Source organism: Carassius carassius, chromosome 30 (assembly GCF_963082965.1).
Source record: "Carassius carassius chromosome 30, fCarCar2.1, whole genome shotgun sequence".
NCBI lineage: Eukaryota > Metazoa > Chordata > Actinopteri > Cypriniformes > Cyprinidae > Carassius > Carassius carassius.
The window spans coordinates 9,437,911-9,460,034 of NC_081784.1; the positions used below are offsets into that span (position 1 = coordinate 9,437,911).

The 22,124-nt window shown below is 35.7% G+C and overlaps 2 protein-coding genes across 2 annotated transcripts; one reads left to right on the forward strand and one right to left on the reverse strand.

Moving 5' to 3' along the window:
• Positions 1 to 842: 842 nt before the first annotated feature.
• Positions 843 to 2,993, reverse strand: LOC132110561 (mitochondrial genome maintenance exonuclease 1-like). The gene is made up of 4 exons (XM_059517271.1): positions 2,360 to 2,993; positions 2,063 to 2,285; positions 1,774 to 1,906; positions 843 to 1,083 (listed from the first exon to the last, which is right to left on the reverse strand). Exons 1-4 carry the CDS (start codon positions 2,883 to 2,885, stop codon positions 952 to 954), a joined length of 1,014 nt encoding a protein of 337 aa, XP_059373254.1. The 5' UTR covers positions 2,886 to 2,993; the 3' UTR covers positions 843 to 951.
• Positions 2,994 to 4,974: 1,981 nt separating this feature from the next.
• LOC132110558 (sorting nexin-5-like) lies at positions 4,975 to 12,639 on the forward strand. Its single transcript, XM_059517269.1, has 13 exons — positions 4,975 to 5,188; positions 5,975 to 6,079; positions 6,232 to 6,342; positions 6,541 to 6,662; positions 6,781 to 6,904; positions 7,351 to 7,446; positions 7,558 to 7,663; positions 7,770 to 7,845; positions 8,822 to 8,861; positions 8,942 to 9,028; positions 9,413 to 9,572; positions 10,356 to 10,441; positions 11,157 to 12,639. Exons 1-13 carry the CDS (start codon positions 5,153 to 5,155, stop codon positions 11,205 to 11,207), a joined length of 1,200 nt encoding a protein of 399 aa, XP_059373252.1. The 5' UTR covers positions 4,975 to 5,152; the 3' UTR covers positions 11,208 to 12,639.
• Positions 12,640 to 22,124: the final 9,485 nt, after the last annotated feature.

Genomic DNA, 22,124 nt, shown 5'->3' on the forward strand with positions numbered 1-22,124 from the left:
CCTGTGGCAAATCAATGCATTTTTGTGAGAAAAATATCCACATTCAAAACATAATAATCACTTTAATGTAGCTGAAAAGTGATTAAAAATAACAATGGGGAAATGTACTTTAAGTACCCAAGCAAATAAACATCTTCCAATCAATGTCATCTGAATGTGCCAGCAGGTCTCTGAGGTAGATATCGTTTTTTGACGGTCAAGTCTTTAGTGGCTATTTGCACTTAGTATTTATATAGTAATTATATATTTTCAATTACAATTAGATATTTTCTTAGCGATATATGCTATTTATCCATTACAGTTCTAGCAAAGGTGCCAGCACAAAAACACATTCAGCAAAAACAAAATGTTTAAATAGTATTATTGACCCAAATTCCTCCATTTCAGGCCCCATATGATCTTAAAAATAATAGTTTGTTAAATGAGGCTAATCTTTCATCAATAAAAACCTTTTTAGACAAATTTTTTAATCATTCTGTACAATTTGCTATGGGGACAAATTTGAGGTACAGTCTAGAAAAAAGCCACAATAGTCTTTGATAATGCAAATAAAATATAAAATTATATCTGAAAATAATCTTATAAGCAATCAGAGAATACCTATATATTTGTAGTATTTTATGTAGAAATAAATTTAGCATAATTTAGAGGATAACTCCACTGTCAGGCTTATCCAGTGTACTGTTTTACAGAGGAAGAGAATCATTTATCCTACAGCCTCTTCACAAGCCTGGGCTTCACAGGAGAACCTAATTATAGGGCAGCCTGGTTTGTCAATGATTTATAATGATTTGTAACTGGGTCCCATCAGAGTGAATATTATGAATAACTAAATCCATGAATAAAATGTGTAAAACACAACCATTTATTATTTTCATCAAATGTGAAACATACAGTTGAATTACGCTTTGTGTAGAATCAGCTAGAATTGTTAAACTAGTTAAAGGTGTTTTATTTCTCTGCATATTCTTCTAGTCGAAGTAGCCATTTCTCCCAGAATGGCATAATCTTCTCCGAATTCAGGAAGTGAGTATGTGCGGGTGATCCATCTTTATAGGCCACCACAATTAAACCATTTTCTACCTGTAAATAAATGATATTAGATGGAAGACTTCAATGGAAACAAAGCAACTTGCAAAAGTGTCTAGGAGCCAATAATATTCATTATATACAATGCCAGGTTTATCACAGATGATCTCTTCACAAATGGTCAGACAAAAATGTATCCATCTGATATTAACATGTGACCACTTATGAACAGGTTTTGAGGACAGCCATTCCATGACAACATACATTACCATTCAAAAGTCTGGGTCAGTACGATTTTAAAATACAGCAAAACAGTAATAGTGTCAACTATATTTTTGAAATGTTATTTATTCTTGTGATAGCAAAGCTGAATTTTCAGCAGCCATTCAGTCTTCAGTGTCACACGATCCTTCAGAAATTATTCTGATATGCTGATTTGATATTCAAGAAAATTTCTTCTTATTATCAATTTTAAAAACAGTTGTGCTGCTTCATATTTCTGTGGAAACAGTGATAGATTTATTTCCAGATTCTTTCATGAACATAATGTTCAAAAGGACAGTGTTTATTTGAAAAATAAATATTTTGTAACATAGCATGACTTTACTGTCACATTTGATCAATTTAATGCATAATTGCTGAATAAAAGTATTAATTTCATCTTGCGGACCCTAAACATTTGTAGAGTAGTTTATGTATACTTATCTTAATACCAGGTGTAAAAGATGTCATAGTGCTATTTACCTGGTAGTTGTAGTTGTGGTCACTGTTCAAAGCTCCAATGTATGCAGCTACTTGTAATGGATTGTCATAAGTATGGCGAAGGGAGGGCTTAGGCTTCTCTGAGGTCTTCCAGTCAATGACACACAATGAACCTCTGTATGAAAGCAGGTAAGATTTAAATTCAATATGACCAGCATATTATATATATATATATATATATATATATATATATATATATATATATATATATATATATATATATATTATAAATTCTCATACATATAACTTTTATTGAAAAAATGAACCTCACCTGTATTGGGCAACACAATCTACAATGCCAAGATAGTGTAACGCAGAATGATTCACAGCACTCTCAATAGCTCTTACTCCTGTTATATCATTCAGCACATTAGATACACTCTCTATATATCCAGACACCTCTGCTGGACACTCATGTTCCTCCTTAAAAGGGATTTCCTGGGTGAAAGTGTCCTCAATGGCAGCATGGAACAGCTTTCCTTGTCTAAAAAGGTCTAAAACAACACAGATGAATTAGGGGGTGTAATTCTTTTAAAAAGCAATAATGAAAGAAAATGGTTATTCTTACTTAAGCTGTATTCTCGAAACCCTTCCTCTCCGAGTTCAGCGATCATTCTTCTCTTCCATCTTTCTAGGTAAAATGCTTGGTCGGGTGGCATGGTCTTCTGGAGGATACGGGTCACGCTGGGTATAGATGCATTATTAGAGTCCCTCTGTAATGTTATACGAGCTAAAGGTCCCGGCACATACTCCGACTGACCTTTGGCCTCATTTAACAGTGGATGCAGGTTTTTAGGTAATTTGGGCTGTTGTGAAGGCGGTCTGGATCTTATTACAGGTCCGTAGAGCTGACAGTCCTCATTCTCGATGCTTTCAGGAGTCTGGGAGCTGGTTTTTGATGACAGTACCTCTCGCACCAGAGATGAGTACCGGTCAGTGTCCACTGTGCTGTACTGACTGACCTTCTTGCGTGCTCTCCATTGACAGCCGGTTGAAAAGTTATCCACGCGCGAGAACTGACCAGAGGGGAAGCCCATTGATCTCACACACTTGCATTGTATCAACAGCTTCAATACTTGCATTGTAATCGCCATACGTGATGCGCTTATCCTGTTTCTGTGGTGATTGTTGCAGCTATCTGCGCATGTTTTGGCGAACGGTCAGATTAACTAAAATAATGAAACCAAAAAGTTTTAAAGTGGGCAAGCTCATGGGCAAGCTACATGGCAAGCTATCATGAGGTTGTGGCATTCCGGTTTCAAATGGAGCGCAATTTGAACTGGATCTACTGGGGAATTATGGGGATTGTAGTTCAAACTGCCTTGAAATTACGTTCACACGCTCTCATGAAACACAATTTCCCACAATACAACTTTTTTAGTGTATAGGCTTTGAAAATAGTCTTGATTTTTGTTGATAGTCAACGCATAAGTTATATGTATGTATATAGGCTAACATTTCCAAATAAAACTCTTAAGTTTTTCAAGAAATTACTACCATCTGGTGGTCAAAATTTTAAGCAGCTATACACAATAGCTTGTCAATATAGTCGTTAGTACAGGTCTATAAATTGGGTATGCAGTAAGTCTCTCTCTCTCTCTCTCTCTCTCTCTCTCTCTCAGTTTCAATTTTCAATTTAGGTGTGCTTTATTGGCATGACAATAACTGTACATTTGTATTGCCAAAGCAGTTGCAGCTGGGCTGCTTACAAATAGTGCACATATGTATTTACAGAAATAAAAAGAATAATAGTAATAATAAAATATATAAAAAGTATTAAACATGTAGTGCAAAGTGAATTAGTGTATGTGAATGTATAAGTTAGAAATAAAATAAAATAGAATATGGTATTAGATTTACAGAGGCAAAATATACATCTAAGTAATACAATAAAGTAATATGGCATAACATAATCTACATGTGATGGAAACATTAGATCAGGGCAGGTTGAGTGTTTTCTCTAATATCATGACAGGCAGACACATACTGAGCAGCAAACACACAGCAGTTCTTTTGTTCTCCTAACAGATACGGCAGTTTCTCCTGGTTCGGAAGAGTTTTAAATGTCTGATGGATCTGCTGTATTTTATCATAGAACACTGTCCGTATGTCCGTGTATTTGGGGCATTCTGTTAGGAAGTGCAGTTCTGTTTCCATCTGATTCAGATCACAGTGTAAACACAGTCTCTGCTCCGCTGGCAGCCATGTTTTTCTGTGTCTGCCTGTCTCTATCATCAGCTTGTGTCCACTGAGTCTGTATCTGGTCAGCATGCTTCTCAGTTTCTTATCTGAAACTGTGTACAGATACTCTGCCATACTGTACTCTCTCTTTAGAGCCAAATAGCATCGCATTTTACTCTGTGTTTCTGTTTGGGTTTGCCAGTGAGTGATGTAATTCTGTTTGATTTGTGCAGTAATCTGATTGATTCTGATGTGATTCAGAGCATCAGTAGATGTAAGTGAAGCATCAGGACTGAAGCTCTGGATCAGCTGAGGGAGGGGACTGCTTTCTTTGCTCATCTCTTGGTGTTGCAGGGCTTTATAATGATATGATTGGGGGTCACTGAGTTTCAGATGTTTCCAGAATTTAATTGCCCTTTTTTGTATCTTTATGATTAGAGGATATTTGCCTAATTCTGCCCTGCATGCAGAACTGTGTAAAAACATATTACACGCATGCAGGGCAGAATTAGGCAAATATCCTCAAATATCCTCTCAATTGGATGTTTTTCCCATTTGGTGAAATCTTGATTTGGATTGGTCAGTGGACCCCACACTTCACTGCCATAGAGTGCAATGGGCTAAATTACTGATTCTAATATTTTCAGCCAAATTCTAATAGGGATTTCTATAGGACATTTCAGTTTTATGACATAGAAGGCCCTGCATGCTTTATCTCCTCTCAGTTCATTCACAGCATGATTAAAGTTTCCTGTGGATGTGATTTTCAAACCCAGGTAGTTGTAGTGTGATGTGTGTGTTATCGGGTTAGTGCCTAATGCAAATGTGTGTTGTGTTCCGTGGGATCCGGATCTTTTCTGGAAGATCATGATTTTGGTTTTCTTCAGATTGACTGTCAGGGCCCAGGTCTGGCAGTATTGTTCTAGCAGGTCCAGGTTCTGCTGTAGACCTTGTTGAGTGGGAGATTCTCTCTCTCTATGGTGTTTGTCAAAATCCAACGAATTAACGTTTTTTTAAAGACTTTTATTTTGACGTGCTGCCAGAACAATATATGAACCGGATGTCCACAGTGACAGGCTAAAGTGGAGAGGGAAGAGCAGCTAGCTGCAATTACAAAGTTAAAAGTATAGTTTAATATACAACCCAGAGACGATAAAATAAAGCGAAAGGTTTCCTGAACATGACATCTATCTCAGAAGACAGTGATAAGGAGAAGGTAAGTGTTGTCATATCTCTTTACTGTAAAGATAAAGCTTATTAATTTATGTTTTGAGTAGTCGTCTTGCTCGTTGGCTCACTAACCGCCCAGCTCTGCTTTGCACTTATCTTTAGTGAGTGATCGTACACTCGTCACTCTCAATGATAGCGTTAACTCTTTACTAGCTGTTCCTCAACAATAACTACAAAACGGATTTAAAAGTTCGTGACAGATCTATCTATCTATCTATCTATCTATCTATCTATCTATCTATCTATCTATCTATCTATCTATCTATCTATCTATCTATCTATCTATCTATCTATCTATCTATCTATCTGTCTGTCTGTCTGTCTGTCTGTCTGTCTGTCCGTCCGTATTTCTTTCTTTCTTTCTGTTTGTATAACAATAATTATATTGGTTTAGTTGTCAGTGTAATTATACTGTAGTGATAAAGTTTTATTGTTTTTGTATTTGTATTGTTTTTGCTGTAGTCTCTTTTCTGTAGAAATTATTTGTGTTAATCTATCTGCTTTATCTGAGTTTTTTCCAAACTACAGTTACAGTGGGATAGGTGACTAAATACGTTTTCTTTACTAATATGTTTTTTTAATTAAGCTCAAGAACCTGAGTTCATAAGCATAGACAGACAGTGAAATAATTAAAAAAATCTCCACAAAACTGTTCAAGCGACAGACTCTATATGACATAACTTCAGTACTTGTTTGAATGTCTGTTCTTGATTTTTATTTTTTTATTTTTTGCAAGATGATTCAGTTTTCAACAAATCATGTTTTTATATAGGTGCGCTCTGTATCAGTCGACTTGAACAATGATGCCTCTCTCGTCATTGATATCCCTGATGCCCTCTGTGAACGTGACAAAGTCAAATTTACCGTCCACACCAAGGTGAGCCAACAGATCAAATTTATAGTCATTCAAATAATTCAGTAGCTTGCACACATTCATGTATTTCATAGTGTAACGTGCCATGATCTGTAGTAGTGGAGGACAGTACGTCTATGACTCACAGTGTCGATTTGCTCTTCACTTCCTCTCAGACCACACTTAGTTCCTTTCAGAATCCGGAATTTTCTGTGCCACGACAGCATGAAGATTTCATCTGGCTTCATGACACAATTGTGGAGACTGAGGAATATGCTGGCCTCATTGTAAGTCAGAACCCATATTCATATTGTCTAGATTTGTGAAAGCTCATCATCAGCAACAGCCAAAAGTGAAAAACAAGTGTCGGCCAAAGTGAAAAACAAAAAATGTTTCTCTACTTGCAGTCAGTCTGCATTGTAGACTGCTGGAATAGCCAAAAATTATATTGAATGGAAATGACTTGCATTTACAATATTTCTTAGATCCCTCCTGCCCCACCAAAACCTGACTTTGAGGGTCCTCGGGAGAAGATGCATAAATTGGGAGAGGGGGAATCGAGCATGACAAAGGAGGAATATGCCAAAATGAAGCAGGAACTTGAAGCGTGAGTTTAATTCGAAATGTTTATACACATATATATGCAGATATTCTTTGGGGGGGGATATCGGTTGTGGCATTAATTGCATTTAATAGTATTTATTTATAACATTGTCTCCTTACAGGGAATATCTTGCTGTTTTTAAGAAGACTGTGCAGGTCCATGAAGTTTTTCTTCAGCGACTCTCCTCCCACCCCATGTTCAGAAAGGACAGAAACTTCCAGATATTCCTGGAATACGACCAGGATGTGAGTCTTCCTTTTTGTCCAGACGAGGAAACTGAGAGAGACACTGAGAGGGACTGTTGGCATTGCTTATTTCCTGTGAAGCTGCAATGCTGGCAGTTAATACACAAATGGAGAGAGAGTGGAGGATGAGTGAAAAAGATAAAGGGGGAGGGGATGAGAGGATATTACTCTGAGGGCCACTTCCTGCTTAGTTCAGCGCAAAAATTGTCTCTGACTGGACAACTGTTTTTTGCTGATTCAGACATATATAGAAAATGTCTTTTGAAACTCAGCTGTAACCTGTAGTTTTTTCATTGCTCTGATAAGTGTCAGTTATACTGATAACAAAGACAAGTGACCTCCTTGGATCTCAGCCAGTGGGGATAAAGAGTGTGCACTATTGTTCTGCCTTCTGAATGGTTCATATTGTACTTGACTCTGTAATTCTCTTCTCATTTGTTGTTTAGCTCACCGTGAGGAGGAAAAATGCCAAGGAAATGTTTGGTGGGTTCTTTAAGAACATGGTAAAGACTGCTGATGAGGTTCTCATATCAGGGGTCAAGGTCAGTGTATCAGTCAACTCTCCTTGGGTGTGTTTTTATCAATATCAACACAAGGCAGCAGTGCTCTGTCTCATGTAATGATATGATAGTTCTTTAACTTTCTTTTTGCAGGAGGTTGATGAGTTTTTTGAACAGGAGAAGAATTTTCTGTTGGATTATTCCAGTAAAATCAAAGATGCCACTGCTAAGGCTGAGAAAATGACGCGTTCTCACAAAAGTGAGACCATTTCATTCTAATGAATCAACTGGTTGAACGTATTTTGGCTATTTGTTAATGCTAAGGGACATTCATATTCACAAAAAGATTGTCTTTCTTTTCTAAGATGTTGCTGATGATTATAACCACATTTCTGGGGCTCTGAACAACACTGCTGCAGACAACAATACTGCCTTTAAAAAGTGAGAAATACATTCTATTTCATATTTTTTGGATTAAAAACAGTTTAACAAAGAACAATAACAAACGTTTGTTTAATTGAGTGTACTTAATTGATATTAGTAGAGTTAATAGTTGTTAATGGTTACTACTGTTATATACACTGCCTGGACAAAAAAGAAAAGCCATTTGGATTTAAATAAGCAAGTAGTATAGCAAGTAGTAGCCAATTGGATTGGATCATTATTGGAGGGATTAATATATTTTTATTTCTCAAACAGCCATGTTGGAAGACATACCCATGTACATATTCTATGATGATAATGTCAAGATTAATCTGGCTCAAATTGTAAAAACAGGGGTTCTGTGATCGTGACAAATAATTTCCATGTATGAATTGGCCATTATCCCTGTTGAAAGTATTAGAGATGTGCTGGAGATGACTTTACAGAGTGGTTTGACTCTCCAAAAAATTAATGCATCTCTTGAAGGAAATAATGTTGTGATGTTGCATAATGTTGTCAAAACAATGCCACAATGAAAGCACAATGTTATCAAATCTAGGTGAATTTTCTAAGGTGGTACAACTTAATAATAGAGTGTGCAAATTATTTTTGGACAGGGGTACAAAGTCTACTCCAACAAAGACTCTGTGCAGGCCAAAATATACAAGGGTATGTCTTCCAACGTGGTTGTTTGAGAAATAAAAAGCTATACACTGCATCAGTTAGGGTAAAAATAATTATTGGGATCCTAAACTCTTAAGCATTTGCTTATTTAAATTCTATAAATAAAGACTTTCTATGGCTTAATAATCTTTTAATAATTTTTTTTTCTTCTCATTTGCCCTGCCAACTTTTTCAATGGCCTCCCCGCACTTTCTTTTAAATAAGAAATAGAGAAAAACACATTTAATCATAAGTCCTCAAAATTTAAAACCAATTATTCTACAAAGAAAGTTTTTAGTCTTATTGATAACATTTTTTGTTCTTCTTTCAGGCACTTGGAAAAATGTGCCGAAGTGTTTGAAAAGCTTAGGGTGAGTATCTCTGAAGGAGCTATCTTACCAACTTAATTTTTACTTCCATTTATAAGATCACAAGTATGTGTGTTTTGCAGAAAGTGGAGGACAGGGTGGCATCGGATCAAGAACTCAAGCTGACAGAGTTGTTGAGATACTACACAAGGGACATCCAGGCTGCTAAGGTAACACCTTCCCAGTTTGGGTTATTTTAGTTGGTTTCATTGGTTACATATGTTGAATTGTATAATTCAACCAACTGTATTAGATTGTGTGTTTTATAGTGATTTCGAGAATAGGGTCATTGTACAATGCCTAGGTTCTTTTTTTTTTTTTTTTTAACCAGTCAATCAGACATGTACATTGTTCTTCAAGTGCACATTATCTGAACTAACAGCAACAGAATTTATTTTATAACTTAAATATTGTATACTGTAGCTTGCCTACCACTATGTAAAAAGTACCTGCATATGGCCAAACACCCTGGGTCTTTGTTCACTAACAACACACAAAAGTTGATTTATCCTGATTGTAGGTTGAGCAATAACGCATTCCATTCCTTCCTTCAGGACCTGTTGTATAGACGTGCACGGGCACTTGCTGATTATGAGAATTCCAACAAAGCTCTTGACAAGGCTCGTCTGAAGGGTAAGGACGTCGCACAGGCTGAGGAGAACCAGAAGCAGTGTCTGCAGAAGTTTGACAAGCTCTCCGAATCTGGCAAGAAAGGTGTTGTACAATCAAAACTGTATTTTATTTAACTGTTTAATAACCTTGATGAATGACTCTGGTCTGAGTTTATAGTATATGAAGAGTTAATATGGTGCTTGCCTGGTAGCCAAAAGATTGTAGGATTAAATCCTGGAGCTTCCTCTGAACTATAACCATTGTGCCTGGTAGGGCTGCACGATTATGACAAAAATCATAATTGTCGATTATTCCCTTGAATTTGTAATTGCGGATATTAATTATGATTATCACAATTTACATTGAATGATGTCTATACCATTGTTTGATGCAACTGCATGCTATATTTTCATATGAAAATATACAAGCTGAAAACACTCTTTTAGTGCTTTTCTGTAGTATTAAGCCTCAAATGTCAACTATACATCAGATTGGTTTCTTCTTTAAATGATAAAAAAGTATAAATGTGAATGGTATTATCATGTTATACTAAAACTAAAATGAAAAAAATTGAAAAAACCCTTAAGATGACATGTAGAAAGGAAAAAAATACATCTTAAGCATGCAAAATAACATAAGTGGTCTTTGAATGATTAATTGCTGCTTTAAACGATTACGTAATTGTGGCATCCATAATTGTAATCGTGATTAGAAATTCAGTTAATTGTGCAGCCCTAATGCCTGGTAAGATGGTTTTTTTTTAACTGTTCTAAAAAGTATCATCAAAGTGCTTTAATTATCGGTGATTTAATTTGGCTAAACCATTCCTTACTTCCTAACATTAATTGAAATTAATTAATTAATTAAAAAGTCTTGTGTTTTTAGAGCTCACCAGCTTCAAGGCAAGGCGTGTAGTAGCCTTCCGTAAGAACTTGATTGAGATGACCGAACTGGAAATAAAACATGCCAAGGTGAGGAGGCAAAAGTGCTATGTTTATCATTACATCTTTATTCAACAGTGTTCAGGTATTTACATTTAAAGGTGTGATTTTCTAGGCCTGGAAATTTCTATATTTAAATTTCTGTGTTGAATATAAACTACTGTTCAAAAGACTGAAGTCTGTAAGATGCTTTTTTTTAAAGAAAATAATACTTGTATATAAAGAAATGCTGTCCTTTTAAACTTTCTATTTATCAAAGAATCCTGAAAAAAAAAAACAGGAGCATGTGACACTGAGGACTTAAGTAAAGGCTGCTGAAAATTCAGCTTCGCTATCACAGGAATAAATTGCTTTTAAAATATATTATTAATTTCAATTGTAACAATATTTCACTAGACTGTGTATATATACAGCACAAAAAAAAGAAAAGTAAATTGTTACTGACCCAAAACATTTGAACAGTACTCTAACACTATTTTTCTAGATATGCTTAGTTATAAAATATTTCATCAACTATAGATTGCTATATATATATATATATATATATATATATATATATATATATAGCAAATAAAAATAATTTTAAACTTAAAACTTTATAGTAATCATGGTAGGCTTGGAAAGTCTTGGAGATTTTTTTGGTAAATAGTTTTGACAACCTTGAATTTTTTATTTTTTTTATGTTTTTTGGCGATACACGTTGACTTTCATCCATCTGTCTCTTTTCTCTGTTGACCCACTACAGAACAGCGTGTCCCTTCTGCAGGGAAGCATTGAGATCCTCAATAGCAACTGACCCCACGATGAGGCCACTGGGTCATCTTGAGCTACTTGCATTGTTACTGGCCCATTAGAGGGGAACCTGAATGCATCTACTTCAAATGCCTTACATTTGGTTCATTAACCTTTCTAAAACATGAACACGAACCACTACCAGCAATGTCTCTATCATGGTTACACTTTATATAGTTGTTGTTTTTTTTCTCTCATGGCCCTTTTTTTTTTTTGACTGCTCGTATCTTGCCATCGAACTGAGGGCAGTGAACCTGACATCAACCAAAAGCTCTTTCATTTATTTGAATTATCAATAACACAATGTCTGTGTTAGCATCCCTTTCTTTTTTTATTATTTCACTATTCCAGGTTTTGTGAGATGAGATGAGACGTTTTAGCTAAGATTATGCAGACAAATTTAAATAACCACATTGACAGAAGAAGAAAAAGTGCATAATTTCAGCTATTTTCTGTTGTTTTGATTATGACTGCAGTTTTTTACCTTTAAATGTGATTTATCTGCTTTTTCCTGTCACATTGGAAAGCTGATGCATATGATTACATCAACTGGACGTGTGACTACAAACAGAGCAGTATAAACCTGAGAAGTGTTATGTTACATGGAATGCTTCAGCTATCTTTCTTTATAACGTGTTTCTACTCCGTCAAGATTCATCTGAAGACACGACCCAACATGTCACAGATTACTAGATAAAAATGTTGCTTGCATTTTAGCAGGGAAATGTTGACAATCATTTACGATCAAATTCTATGTCAAATTAGCCTTTGCCAGGATGAAAAACTACACTTTTTGTATTGAATCCGATTGTTTTTATTTTAAATTGTAGACCGACTCTAATGTCCCCATTTGGTGTTTGTGGGTGAATTGCACAACTCTCAATTTTCAGTTACTATAAGTTGTTTGTGGAATCCAGTGGTAAAGGTTACACAACCATGAATAAGATGGTGCTTCCATATATGTGTAAGAAACTGTTTCCCTCAAGTTAGCTTCATGTTTTCCCTGAACTCATCCTTTTCTGAACACTTAAGTCGAATTCTCCAGAGTCAACTGTGAAAAATGCCACCAGTTTAAGTTTTAGTTAATGTTGTTTGATAGTTTGCCTTCACATCCTTTCACTATTAAATATAAATCAGCATTCCTTATTCAAATGTATTGTTTTACTGGACTAAATGTTTTCTCTTGATGTTGTTACTAACAGTTTAAGACTTCCTACATTTAAATTGGACCAAAAAGTTAGTGTTTTTTGTAAAACTACAAAAGATGTAACTGTACTGATTATGGAGATTGTTTTTTAAAAGCACTATTACAATCATGTCTCAGTGAAGACACATTTTATAAATGATTGTATGGATGGAAAAAGTTTTTTCATACAGAGTATCATCATTTTTATGAAAGCTTGCAATAATGAAAATAAACTTGCCCTGTTTTCCCATTTTATGGCTTTTCATGTCTTTTTAAATCTGTTTCTAAATTTTTATATTAGACCGATGTTGAGTGTTCGGTCTAAAATGCAATATAAAAGTATGCATGTGATATGTGATGTGAAGTATAGGCCACTTACAGTAAATGGTAACCCATACCAGAATGCATTTATCCCATCTAAGTCAGTGCACACACCTGGAGCAGTGGGTGGCCATTCTTGGTGAGGCATCCAGAAAGCAATATGGGGTTCAGAGCGGTGCTTTGCTCAAGGGCACTGCAGTCATGGTTATTTAGGGTGGATTAGAGTGCTATTCATCCACTTCCCTACCACCTACATTTCTTGCAGTTACATTTCTTGCTGATTTGAACCCACAACCTTTAGGTTAATATGTCTGAGTCTAACCATTAGGCCCTGAAGGTTATATGGTTGAAAAGAATCTACATGCGATCACATTTTAGTATAGTTGTTCATTGGATAAAACCAGCCACCTTTACATATCAGTTATTAATGGTTTAAATATGTACTTATTCCACCAGAGGGTGGCAGTGCTTATGAATTTCAATGACGTGCCAGTTTTTGGTTGCTCTTGAGAAATGCTAAATATCAGACATTATATTAAGACACACTCTTGCAGCTAAAAAGAAGCAATAGCTCTTTACCAGTGGTAAGCTTTATAATATTTAATAGATTCGCCAAAAGCACAATGACTGATGTTTTTTCCCCCTAATGTTTACCTTCTTCCTTTTTTTGGAGCTGGAGTTGCTGTCCACTTTTTTTCAGCTGTAGGGCTCATTACGTTATCCAATGATTCACTTTTTTCTGTCGATGAGAAGAGGAACTGGTTACTTCTCCATTATGATTATATTTCCCTGTCATTGGCCTCTAAACCTCAGACCTCATGACCCACTCTTTTTGTTCAGCTAATGTTCCCAGAGACATAACTATCTGACTGTTGATTAAAGTATTTGTCTCATGCTGACAGGATTTTTAGCAGCATGCTGGCTGTGATGTCACTAAATAATGACACTTCACACATGGATATTAATGACATTATGATTTTAGGGGAGGGGCTTTCTATAAGACTTTCCACATTTAGAATTCATCAGTTTAACCGGACTTGTTTTTCAGTTAAGGTGATCGTGGTGGTAAGTGATGGATTGCAATGTGACTCATCATGACTGGCCAAATGTGTGTGTGCTGATGCAAGAATGCAAGAATTTGATGGCAGACCACCGCGCTATGCTCTGCCAATAACGAAAAGCTTAATTGTTAAATCATTGATGAGGGAAGCTGGACTCTTAAACAAGTTGGAAAATGTTGTCATTGCAGTCAGGATGTGGGTCGGCTCTTCCAAACCACACAATCAGTTTATGTCAGCAGTTGAAGTGGAAATGTTGTTGTTTTGCATTTGAATTGTTGTACATAAGCGTAGAGTTATCTGTAGGCTATCCAGTAATGTGATGGGATATGAAATTCAGAGAAGAATAACCTATTAGCAGTTTTTAAGGTCTTTTTCTTCTTCTTTTTCCCTTTTTCCCCCTCCTTTTTTTTCTATCCACCATTTCAAGTATTTTATGTTAAAACTGAAACCTTGAAGACCAAACGAATCAAATATGCACCAAACCTTGTGTCCACAAATAAAGGGCAGCCGTGCTTGCCCAAATTATTCTGTAAAAATTCAGTTAAAAATGTGAACATATTTACAGAACAACCTGTAAATATTACTGTTTAAAACTGTAATTTACAAAACAACAACACAAACAAAAAACATTTTAAACCAGAAAATTCTACAACCATTTTCTGCTGAAATGTCAAGACCAAGCTCAGTTTTTTACTGACAACCACCATAATAACACAGGTGTCACCCTGAGAATTCTGGGAAGGTCAATTTAAGGTTTCCAATGTATAATATAAAATGACTTGTTTATTTTTTACTTCCAAAAACTGTACATTCATCAATATTTTGCTGAAAAATTAAATTAAAAGTAAGGTTAAATCTATTGCTGTTTTCCCCGTATATTAAGGGAACTTACCATTAACCAATTAACAGGTTTTTACTGTAGCATTTTATAGTATAGTTTAATGAATTTTATGTCAGTTAGCAGTTGAGTTAAAAAATAATTTCAACAGAAATGTAATTTCAATTCAATTTTTTCAGGAATATAAATAAAACCGAATAATATCAGTTTGTCCATCATATGCAATACAAAGTTGAGCAGCTGAAACAGAAATATAAGATGTTAAGTGGGTCATCAAATACAATTCCACCCACTTTCCAGTCATACTAGACTTTCATTACACTTTTACAAACAATGCCATTTAATTTTTATATACTTCTGTCCCGGTTTCTTTTTAACCACAATCTAAAAATCATTTTATGGGCCTACTTTCCTACAGTGTTTCAATATTGTCTTTGGATTATCCAGTCACATGTCCTGTGTCAGAAGACTGCACCTGCACAGAACAGAAGATGGCAAGGACAATTTTTTGTTGTGAAAAGTGATTTTTGACCGACATTTTTTGTACTTCTTTTTAAGTGGTGTTAACAGAACATAGATCTTAAAATGAAAAGAAAGAAAAAGAAGACAGTGAAATTGACGACATTTTGGTATTTAGTATTTCCTTATTATGTTATGAGGAGCGTGTGTTTTGACCAATGAGATTTCACAATGGGCGGGGCTACCCAGCAAGACACTACTAAATGGACAAAACTCTTAAGAGCATCAACTCGGACTAAAAATATTGCTGTAACAGACAGTATGAACAGTTAGAAACTCAGGTACTGAGAGTACTCCACAATATTTTCTAAAGTCAGTGGAGGGCATCTGTTCTGGTTCCCCTGTGTTCAGGGGAAGTCATGGCCTAATGGTTAGAGAGTTTGACTCCTAACCCTAAGGTTGTGGGTTTGAGTCTCAGGCTGGTAATAACATGATTGAGGTGCCCTTGAGCAAGACACCGAACCCCCAACTGCTTCCCGAGTGCTGCAGAATAAATGGGTGTGTGTGTGTGTGTGCATGTGTGCGTGTGTGTGCATGTGTGTGTGTGTGTGTGTTCGTTCACGGTGAGTGTGTGCACTTTGGATCTTTGGATGGGTTAAATGTAGAGCAAGAATTCTGAGTATGGGTCACCATACTTGGCTGTATGTCACATCACTTTCTGTCCATTAAAAGATGAGAGTGGTTAGGTGAGAGTGTGCTCTTGGCACTGCTTTGTCTGTTTCAGGGTGTTCAGTCCAAAAAGTCTTAATAAATGGGAAATGTATTATTAATCATATTATAATAATATATTATTGTATTGTATTATTATTATTATATTAGAATTATAAATGGACCTAAGAATATATGATAAAAATGCTTTAACCAGTACAAAAACAACAGAAAGTAAATTTGATCTGACAGAAATTTAAATGATTCTCAGTAATGTATTGTAGCATTCTTTTATATGCCTTAAAAAAAGCAGACCAGTTTGTCCACTTTTCTTGATAAAGTAGGAGACGCAGTTTTGTTTACTCTTCACTGTAGAGTAAACAAAACTGCTTCTCCTGAAGTGGACAAACTGGTCTGCTTTTTTATATTTTCAGTTTGTGTGGATGCTCATTATGAGTTTACAGACATTAAACATTACAGTAAAAGCTGAGACAATATCCACTATGCAGTTATTTCTAGGTTATAATGTTCTGGGCTCCATCTGTGCTCTAGACTAGAGAACAATTCAAAGGGTTTTTAAACTATGTGCTGTGTTTGTACTGTATTTATGTGTAAATGCAAAAATTGTATTATATTAGATTTTTGCTTCCAGCTTGAGTTTTAAAGTGAAAACATTTAATATTAAACAATGGTAACATTTATTATTCTTCTGTATTCCTATCCATGTGCTAATTGCAACTGTTAGGGTTAGACAATATGTAACAATCAATTAATGAAAATTTGTGAGTACTCCTTTGGCAATTACTTTTCTAGACCATGTGCTACTGTAACTGACTTTCACTCACTAAGCAAACAGACCATGTTGACTTGACCTTGAATGGCTGACTGATAAATCCATGAGTCAGCAGTAATTAAACATACTAGTTTGTCTAACATTTCCATACATATGGAACCTAAAACATGAAGCAGTTACATTTTATGGGCACTGCTTTTTATACCGATGGTGAATAAACAATAAACAAATATTGAATTAGAATATTTATAGACATTTTGATTGGATTTTTAAGGAAAATGTATTAAACTTGTGTATCACATAAATTTAGCAAACATGTGAACTGTTATACAAGTGCAGGTTCAGCTGTTTTAGAGGATTATGCAACTAGAAGTCACTTTTTTGTTAATAAGATCAGTGATGCTAGGGCAAACATTGTTCCATCATTGGCCCAGAACCTTGCCTGTGAACTGTCTCCTGCTCATTGTTGGTCCACCTTTACACCCGTGACATTACATGACATCAGCTCTCAGCTACATTTTATGAAATCATCATTTTGTCCTATGGATGTTGTCTCTACTGTGCTATTTGTACAAGTATTTGACTCCATTGGCCCCTCTATTGTTGAGATGATAAATTCTTCACTTTTAACTGGTGTTGTTCCTAGTTTCTTTAAACATGCTGTTGTAACGCCTGTACTTAAAAAAACTAATCTGGATCCGCTACAACCTATAAGCTATAGGCCAATATCTAAACTTCCATTCATGTCAAAAATTCTAGAAAAGGTTGTAGCAGAGAAACTCACTTTCCAGTCTGGTTTTCGAAAAAAACATTCCACAGAAACGGCATTACTTAAAGTCTCGAGTGATATTATGATGTCAGCTGATTCGAAAGAATATACAGTGCTGGTTTTATTGGACCTCTCATCAGCTTTTGACACCATTGATCATAGTATTATGATCAATAGACTTCGTGATCTGGTTGGTATGTCTGGATCAGTTTTAAAATGGTTTTCATCCTACCTGACTGGTAGAAGCTTTAGTGTTTATGTGAATCAGATTATGTCTGAAACTGCTGAGTTGTCGTGTGGGGTTCCCCAGGGTTCTGTCTTGGGACCTATTTTGTTCCTCTTGTACATATTTCCTCTTGGTCAGATAATTAGTCAGTTTAGTGACATATCTTACCATCTGTATGCGGATGACATTCAACTCTATTGTTCCTTTAAGGAAACTGAGTTCTTTAAATTGTCTTCCTTAACCAACTGCCTGACTAGTATCAAACATTGGTTGTATGAGAACTGTTTGCTCCTGAATTCTGACAAAACAGAAACACTAATTATTGCCCCTGAAAGTAAAATCCCTAAGATAATAAAACATATTGGTGATTTGGGCTCGTCTGTCCAACCGAGCCTCAGGAGCTTAGGTGTTGTTTTCGAGTCAGCTATGACCTTGGAGCTGCATTCTAAACAATTAGTTAGAAACTGTTTCTTTCAACTGAGGAACATTTCCAAATTACGATCATTTGTGACCAAGGGTGAGTTGGAGGTGATCATTCATGCATTCATCTCCTCTCGATTAGATTACTGTAACAGCCTTTTTACCTGTTTGAATAAGAAGGAGCTTTATCGTCTCCAGGCTGTCCAGAACTCTGTTGCAAGGCTTTTAACTCACATTAAGAAAAGAGAACACATCACGCCGGCTTTAGTAGCACTTCACTGGTTACCAGTCCAGTATAGAATTCATTTTAAAATCCTGGTCCTTACTTTTAGAGCCTTGCATGGCCAAGCCCCCACATACATCACTGACCTGATACAGCTTCATACTCCTACCCGGAGTCTCAGGTCATTTGACCAAAGGCTATTAGTCGTTCCCCGTACTCATTTTAAAACTAGAGGGGACCAGTCATTCCAGGCAGTCGCTCCTAGGCTGTGGAATGCTTTGCCTCTTTCTTTGCGTTGTGCAAACTCTGTTGATTCTTTTAAAAAACAACTGAAGACTCTTCTCTTCAAGCAGGCTTTTGGTTAGTTGAGGGGTTTTTTTATGGTTGTTTGTTGTGTTTCCTGTTTGTTTTTTATATTGTTATTGTATTACACCTTATTGTGAAGCACTTTGTGATTTTTATCTGTGAAAAGCTCCATATAAATAAATTTTACTTACTTACTTACTTAGAAGTCTGTAATAAAGCTGCAAGCAGCGATTACCGGGATTCAAGCGCTTTAAGGCATTTAAGCCCATTTGAAAAAAGACATGACATTCTATTTAGCAAGCCACCTAAGCACATAAATCAAGGATTAGAAAAAGCATTTTTGGCAATTTCATGTAATATACCATAGAAATATGATGTTTTTAACATTTATGGCTGTTAGCTGTGTAACTCAGATTGAGGTCTTACATATGCATATCAAGTTAGGTGTAAATATCTCATTACGCTGAAAAGTTATAGCTGTTGTAAGAAACTGGCTTTGTCTTTTTTGAACGTTTTGGCATCCCTTTGCGAAGGTGAGTTGAGAAGTCTTATTTTTTATTATTTTTTAAATAATTATTTGATATTTACTCTCCAGAGAATTGTTCTGCTCTGGTTTCCAATCAGGCAAAAACCTAGGACATGTTCACAAAAGTAGGTTTTTCAAAAAAATCCAAAATAGGCAAAAATTTTGATCAGAGGGCGATCGAATCCGTCACATGCATTTTGTTCGTCTTCACCCAATCATTAGCACTCAACAATCTTTATGTGTGAACAACTCAATGACACATCAAAGATGGCTCACTGAGGCCAGACAAATATCCAACATGATAAATATTTGGGCCTGTCTGCCGACTTGACCTCCTGTAGTGTCAGGTATCGCGACAAGCTACAGCCAATGAGAGAGCAAGGTTGAGGTCAATGGAAGAAAAACAGGAACATGGACACAAGAAATGGAGCAAAAATTTTCAGAAAAGATCAGTACGGAAACAGCTAGCAGTGCTAATTTCTTTCTGGCGTCCATTTTCAAGTAAACAACTCCTGTTTCACTTGCACAGTGATATGCCGACATTAGGAGTTATGAGTGATTTTTCGTAGTTTTGATTGCTGTAGTGCCCCCGTCAGGCCAATTGTCAGGCCTTGGAGAGGTTGTAGACGGGGTGGGTTCTACCATCCCTCAAAGTTTTATGACTCTACCTCTTACAGTTTGTTATGCCTGATCACTTTTAAGTCAGAATCTCTGTAAATCTTTCAGGGTTTCAGCGCTATATGAACCCCTAATAATTCAGTAACGTATACTGGAAAGTAATTAAATGAAATGGAAAAGACTTGTGTTTCATGGGAAGTCGTGGCCTAATGGTTAGAGAGTCGGACTCCCAATCGAAAGGTTGTGAGTTTGAGTCCCGGGCTGGCAGGAATTGTAGGTGGGGGGAGTGCATGTACAGTTCTCTCTCCACCTTCAATACCATGACTTAGGTGCCCTTGAGCAAGGCATCGAACCCCCAACAGCTCCCTGGGTGCTGCAGCATAAATGGCTGCCCACTGCTCTGGGTGTGTGTTCACTGCTCTGTGTGTGTGCACTTCGGATGGGTTAAATGCAGAGCACAAATTCTGAGTATGGGTCACCATACTTGGCTGAATGTCATGTCACTTTCTTTCACTTTCTTTTCTTTCTTTTTTTCTTTGGAGAGGCAAGAAGGTGTGTAGTGACGCACTACATTCAGGTAAATCTGCTTTACTGTGTATTGTGTTTATTGTGTTATTGTGTTCTTCCAACGCCCTCTTATTCGATTTGATTCTGTGAGTGCTATTACACCATACTAAAGCACAATAAACAAAAGAATGTGGAATGTGTGCGTCCACTCCTTAAAAATAACCTAAAGTTCCTTCATATTAATGTGTCCTCAGTTCTTAAAATTTACTTTGAAGTGATGTATGTTTCTACAGTTCTACAAAGTATGAGCTCTACAAATCATGATATGATTTGATGCCTGATTTTAAGTTATATAGTTAACCCTTTCATAAATGGCATCCACTACAGTGGACAGATATTAGCAAGCCATTTTGAACCATTTAAGTTGTAGCACCATGTCCCAACCACCATCTGGTCAACCTCCAAAGTGTTGTCTATGATTCCATTTAATTATTGTCTTTGAAGAATGGATGCATCAAATACCTCAGCAATAGGTGTTAAATTAGTGCCCACCTGTGTATAAATAGCCCACCATCACTCAAAATATTTTGGAGAAAAAAAATCTATTGGCATGATTTTCACTTGCTTAAAATTAAAAACAAACATATGAAAATATTCATATTCATTTGATTTAATAATTAATACATGAAAGGGTTAAATAATATAATGTGTTTAATATTTCAACGTTTGGATATTTAAACATTTTTAATGATGTTCTAGTGCTCTATGGAAACCACACCCGCTGCTAAACAAAGAGTGTTGCACCACACACCTAACACAACACAACCACACCAACGAATAAACTTTGAAAAGTAAATGAAGATATTTTTGTAGTCTATGTTCAATAAACAGCTCTATAACTGAGTGTCATGGTATAAGCTTAAGGCAAATAAAGATAAAGCATATAAATATTGACTTAACTTATATTGATCTTTAAAGGACATTAGCAATGAATAATTCACACCTTGATTTACACATTACTATTACAACAGTCTTAGTCACAGTATTTTAAACAGCATTTAGCATTTAGTCTCATAAGAATTAAATAAATGGTAGTTCATGACTCTGAAAACTGTATCCTTGAAGATGGACTTTCTTTTAAATGTACATTTTCATAGCCAGGTATTTCCTCCATCCACTGTCTCTTTGTTTATGTTAAGATGTTTATAAAATGTGGAATTATTATCCTTTAAACATATTTTCATGTGAAACAAATGGTGAAAAATAAAGGCTGTTTTTATGAAATTTTGTATTTGTATTTGAAAACAATACATTTAAGGAATAATATATATATATATATATATTTGCTGATGATAATGTGGTTCTGGGCCTCATTTACAACAATAATGAGGCTGCATACTTCAATGAGGTAGAGAAACTAAAATCATGGTGCCAGGACAACTGTCTCTCTCTGAATGTGGGCAAAACTAAAGAGCTGATTGTTGACTTCAGGAGGAGACAGCAGCTCCTCTTATGATCAGCGGGACCCCTGTGGAGAGGGTGAGCAGCTTTAAGTACCTTGGTGTAAACATCTCTGAGGACATGACTTGGACTACCCACATTCAAACACAGGTACTGAATTTGGGATTTTCCTTAGTTGTCAGTTATAATCATCAAAATTAAAATTAACATAAAATAAAATAAACATTTGAAATATATCAGTCAGTGTGTAATGAATGAATATAATATACAAGTTTCACTTTTTGAATGGAATTATTGAAATAAATAAACTCTTTGATGATATTCTAATTATATGACCAAAACCTGTATATGTGTGTATGTGTGTGTGTATATATATATATTTATAATATATGTGTATATATATATATATATATATTAATATATGTAATTGTCTGGTATTCAAATTAAATCTGTGACGGTAATATTGAAAGACTTTTTTTTTAAAACGGCAAAAAACTAC